The sequence below is a fragment of the Aplysia californica genome, unplaced genomic scaffold (assembly GCF_000002075.1).
Source record: "Aplysia californica isolate F4 #8 unplaced genomic scaffold, AplCal3.0 scaffold00546, whole genome shotgun sequence".
Classification (NCBI taxonomy): Eukaryota; Metazoa; Mollusca; class Gastropoda; order Aplysiida; family Aplysiidae; genus Aplysia; species Aplysia californica.
The window spans coordinates 419,352-423,639 of record NW_004797816.1 but is presented as its reverse complement, the minus strand read 5'-3'; the positions used below and the strand labels follow the sequence as shown (position 1 = coordinate 423,639).

Genomic DNA, 4,288 nt, shown 5'->3' with positions numbered 1-4,288 from the left:
GAGAGAGAGAGAGAGAGAGAGAGAGAGAGAGAGAGAGAGAGAGAGAGAGAGCTAAACGGGTAAAAGACAGACCACAAAAAAGAGATGAAAAAAAAGGAACTTATTCTTACCTTGAAAGGACTCATAGGCCGACTTTTCCTTGTCTCGGGTCCGTAATAGCCAGGTGTAGTCTCCCACTTCATCACCATCGCGGAGCTGTCGCTTGCCTGTCTTGCCAGTCCAAAGTCTGCCAGAACAGCACGATCCTGGTCATCCAAGAGGATGTTTCTCGGCTTGACGTCTTGGTGGAAGATGTGAAGACCGTGGATGTACTGCAGAGCGCTGGCCACGTCGAGAATGTGTCGGAGGATCCGTGGTTCTTTCACAGGGGGGTCGGACGACATGGTGTCGCGAAGTGTGCCGTTCTTGAAGTATGTCGACAACATGAAGCCGTAGTGATCATCCATAGCAAACGCTATCATCTTGAGGATGCAGGGGTGGCGCAGATCACGCAGGAAGCCGACTTCAGAGAGAAAGTCGCTTTCACACTCCTCCGTCTCAAAAGGTACGATTTTCACCGCCACCTTCAACGACGAGTTGTGTTTGGCCGAGGCCAGAACAACCTCTCCTAAGGCGCCACTCCCTAGACAGGGGCCTCTCACCAGGTTAAAGGAGTTGAAAAAAGCGTCGTGCTGTTCAACGGCATCCATGCTGTGTCTTGCAACTTCGGTGATATGAAACGATGATAGTCTCCACACACGATGCGTATCCTTGGAACGTCCAGAGAAAAGTGACCACATACTGACCAGCATCCCTTATATACTCAGCATGCTGGTTGGGAAGTGATTGAAGTTTTCTGTCCCTGATTAAGGAATTGTTGCTGTGTTTTGACATGTTCTTAGAGGACCCGGAGGTGAAAACCAGAGTCTTGACGTGCCTTTGTTCATTATTTTAAAAGATATATAGAAGCAGGTCTTTATGCAAAGTAAATATTATTGGAGTTTGGTCCCCACACCTAGCGTTAACGAGTCTATTGTCCTATTGTCTGATGACTGCCTGTGAGCTCGTGCCATCTGGTGAAATGCTCAGACAAGGGGAGCAAACTGTGTATGTTGTAACCACGGCGGCTTGCATCAAAGACATGCCAACAGCTCAGCGTCTATTATGTACCGGGCTGGCTGGCCGGGAAGTGATTCAAGTCTTCAGTCTGTGGTTACGGCATTGTTGCGCTGTTTTGATAATGTCTTTGAGGGTCGGGAGGTGAGAACCGGGGTCTTGGCCTGCTTTTGTTTATTGTTTGTTTGTTGTTTGTTTTTAGAGACTGGTGAGGCATTTTAATGTACACGGAAATAGTGGAGAAAAAACAACCCATTGAAATATCGAGTTTTGTTTCGTCGGCAAATAAATAGCAACGGGTCAGGAGTCTCAAGTTTGCAACAAATATTTATGTAGTTAGATTTGTTTTTCGTCAGACTGAAACATTAGACAAAACAATGGTTTTGTAAAATCTAGTTTGAAAAAAAATGTTTGTTTCAATAATATACAAATAATCAAGAAATCGTTTTATTTTTCTAATTTATTGTTACTTTGTCTTCATCGGTGCCTGACTCAAACATAAGACAAAGCAATTATGTGTTTTTCAAAGAAGAAAAAAAGGTCTTCATACACTGAAAATATTGCTGAAGTACGATTTTTACAACTGACGTTGACAAGTCTATTGTCTGGTGACATCCAATGAGATCTTGCCATCTGGTGAAATGCTCAGACAAGGGGAGAAAACTGCGTATGTTGTAACCACAGCGGCTGACATCAAAGACATGCCAACAGTTCAGTGTCTATATGTACCGGGCTGGCTGGCCGGGAAGTGATTCAAGTTTCCAGTCTGTGGTTACGGCATTGTTGCACTGTTTTGATAATGTCTTAGAGGGTCGGGAGGTGAGAACAGGAGTCTTGGCCTGTTTTTGTTTATTGTTTTTGTTGTTGTTATTGCTAGTCTTTTAGAGACCCCTGAGGTCTTTTAGAATGTTAAAAATAAACATTTATGTTGAAATATGTGTTGTTTGTCGGTGAATGAACGGTAAGGAGTCAGGGGTTTCAAATTTGCAATAAATATTTCTTTTCTTTTTTTTTTTTTGTCTAACTGAAACATAAGGCGAGCATTGAGTTATAAAAAATGCTTCTAAAAGTACCGGTCTGACGAAAATCTTGTTTGTTACAATAACGTATTATTTCAGAACTAGTTTTGTAAACCTCTATTTCTTATGTTTACTTCATCTCTACTGTAACGGTTAGATGCTACGTCGCCGCAGGCAGAAAAACCGAGGTTGATTTGCGTGTGGTGTTTATAAAGTAAGCTTCTCGGTCTTTTTGTTTGGGTGTTGTATTCGGGGTTAAGGTTCGAGCCTTAGCTATGTCCGACATTGTGTCCTTGGGAAAGGCATTTAACAAGAATCTCCCAATTGTCTCGGTCCTTTCGGAGATAGACGGAGGGGGGGGGGGGGGGCTCTCGTTGCCTAGAGGTTAAGGTGTTTGCCTCTCATTCAAAGGTCCCGGGTTGGATTCTGGAGTAGCGACCGAAAAAAAAATATTTTCTAAAATTGTCTCCTTTCACCTTCTTTCACCTCCTTTCCTGCTCTGTAGCAATGTTCTGTCGTCTCCTTTCGTCTCCACTTTCATCCCCCACCCCTCACCTCCCCCCGGGGGGCTCCTGACTCTTTCTGCAGCCTTTTTATTGCTTCTCCTTGGCTCCTTCTTATTGCTGTATTTCGGCCACACCCTTGATCGTCTGATAGGAAAGATTTACACCTAGTCTTCTTGCACCAGGATGAAAAATCTCGGAAGGCCCGAGTGCAAGTTACGCACGTTAAAGATCCCTTGATGGTCCAAAACCGATAAGAGTAGGCTTCGGTCTCCACCCGTCAAAAATTCGAAATTTCCTACCTACTGAAAATATTTAGTGTGTCACGTGCGCTCATAGAACCTTATGCAGTTCCGAGCGCCGTAAAGCACTTACCACAAAAGAAGGAAATGGACGTTTAACTCGGAGGACCCACCTCATAAATAACCTACGGATACCATTTCACCATTTCTAAATCTGGATTTAGTATGGTAAATCTGAAACGGGGGGTCGAAGCCCGCCTCCCAAATGATCTATATTGTGTCGATTGGGTGTAAAAACGCCATTATACAACCCCCCCCCCCCAAAAAAAAAAAGAAAAGAAAAAAAAGAATAAAAGAAAAGGGGCTCCCAAATGATATGTATAGTGTTAATGGCGGGTGTAAAAACATGTTCACATTTTTTTTAAATCGGTGCCTATTAGTTAGTCTACTGCACCACGGAGTAGCTAACCATAATCCACCTTTTGATGTAAGATCAAAGTACGATCGGCAGATACTCCGTGGTGCTCTGGTCCACCGATCCATTGACTGCAGGCTCCGGGCCGGGTCTATAGAAGGGTATACATCCCCGAGATCTCCCACACTGCGTTCTGCTTGTTCTGCAATCTGTTTGTTTCTAGGGGAACTCATATCCAGTCTCCTCTCTCTCTCTCTCTCTCTCTCTCTCTCTCTCTCTCTCTCTCTCTCTCTCTTTCTCACTCTCGCTCTCTCTCACTCTCTCTCTCTCTCTGACTCTCTCTCTATCTATCTCTATATATCTCTCTCTCTCTCTAATCTTCAGCAGGTATATGACCTTATTGTTTAACAAGTGCCCTCAAAACTCTAACGAAAAAAACAAAAACACAATTTTGTCCCATGTTTACACGACTGGCCGTTGTCTCATCTTCCTTTCTAAGCTGACGTCATCACTTGTTTTACTTTGATAATGTAACGTCCTCGCACTTTAAATCTTTGTGTGGGTGTCATCACAAAAAGTGCCAAGTCGTGGTGGAATCAGGAACTCGTCAGGTTCCGGGTATAAAGAGTCAACGGATAGTTGGAGCGCGCTACTGGAATGTCCTACTTCTTCACTTTCCCTCTGTTGTATCTGACTGTCTGTCTTACCTTTTCCCAGCACTAAATGACTAGTATTGTATCAATGTGGTTCTCTTTACTCAAGACACAAAAACAAACAAAAGAGTCATTGGTACAGTTTTAGAGCCAGTTAATTTGCCTTGCTTTTGGATGAAATAAATACTCATCTATTATGATTAGAAGTCGAGATATTGTCGGTTGAAGGAGGTGGGGGTCGTCTAGGGCAAGAGGTAAAACTATCGAGAAAATGGCCGTCAAAGAATGGTGAATTCCCAAGCTTGAGAGTCCTTGAAAACTGCTAATCTACATTTTATGTGCCTTTGATATACGTCTTTTA

The 4,288-nt window shown here is 43.4% G+C and overlaps 1 protein-coding gene across 1 annotated transcript in view; it reads right to left on the bottom strand.

The window, feature by feature from the left end:
• Positions 1 to 2,428, bottom strand: part of LOC101851603 (serine/threonine-protein kinase Sgk1-like) — an 8,279-nt gene extending 5,851 nt beyond the window's left edge. The window contains exon 1 of the mRNA XM_013087099.1: positions 73 to 2,428. Within this exon, the coding sequence (XP_012942553.1) occupies positions 73 to 791 (719 nt within the window). The 5' untranslated portion in view covers positions 792 to 2,428. The remainder of the gene's footprint in view (positions 1 to 72) is intronic.
• Positions 2,429 to 4,288: the final 1,860 nt, after the last annotated feature.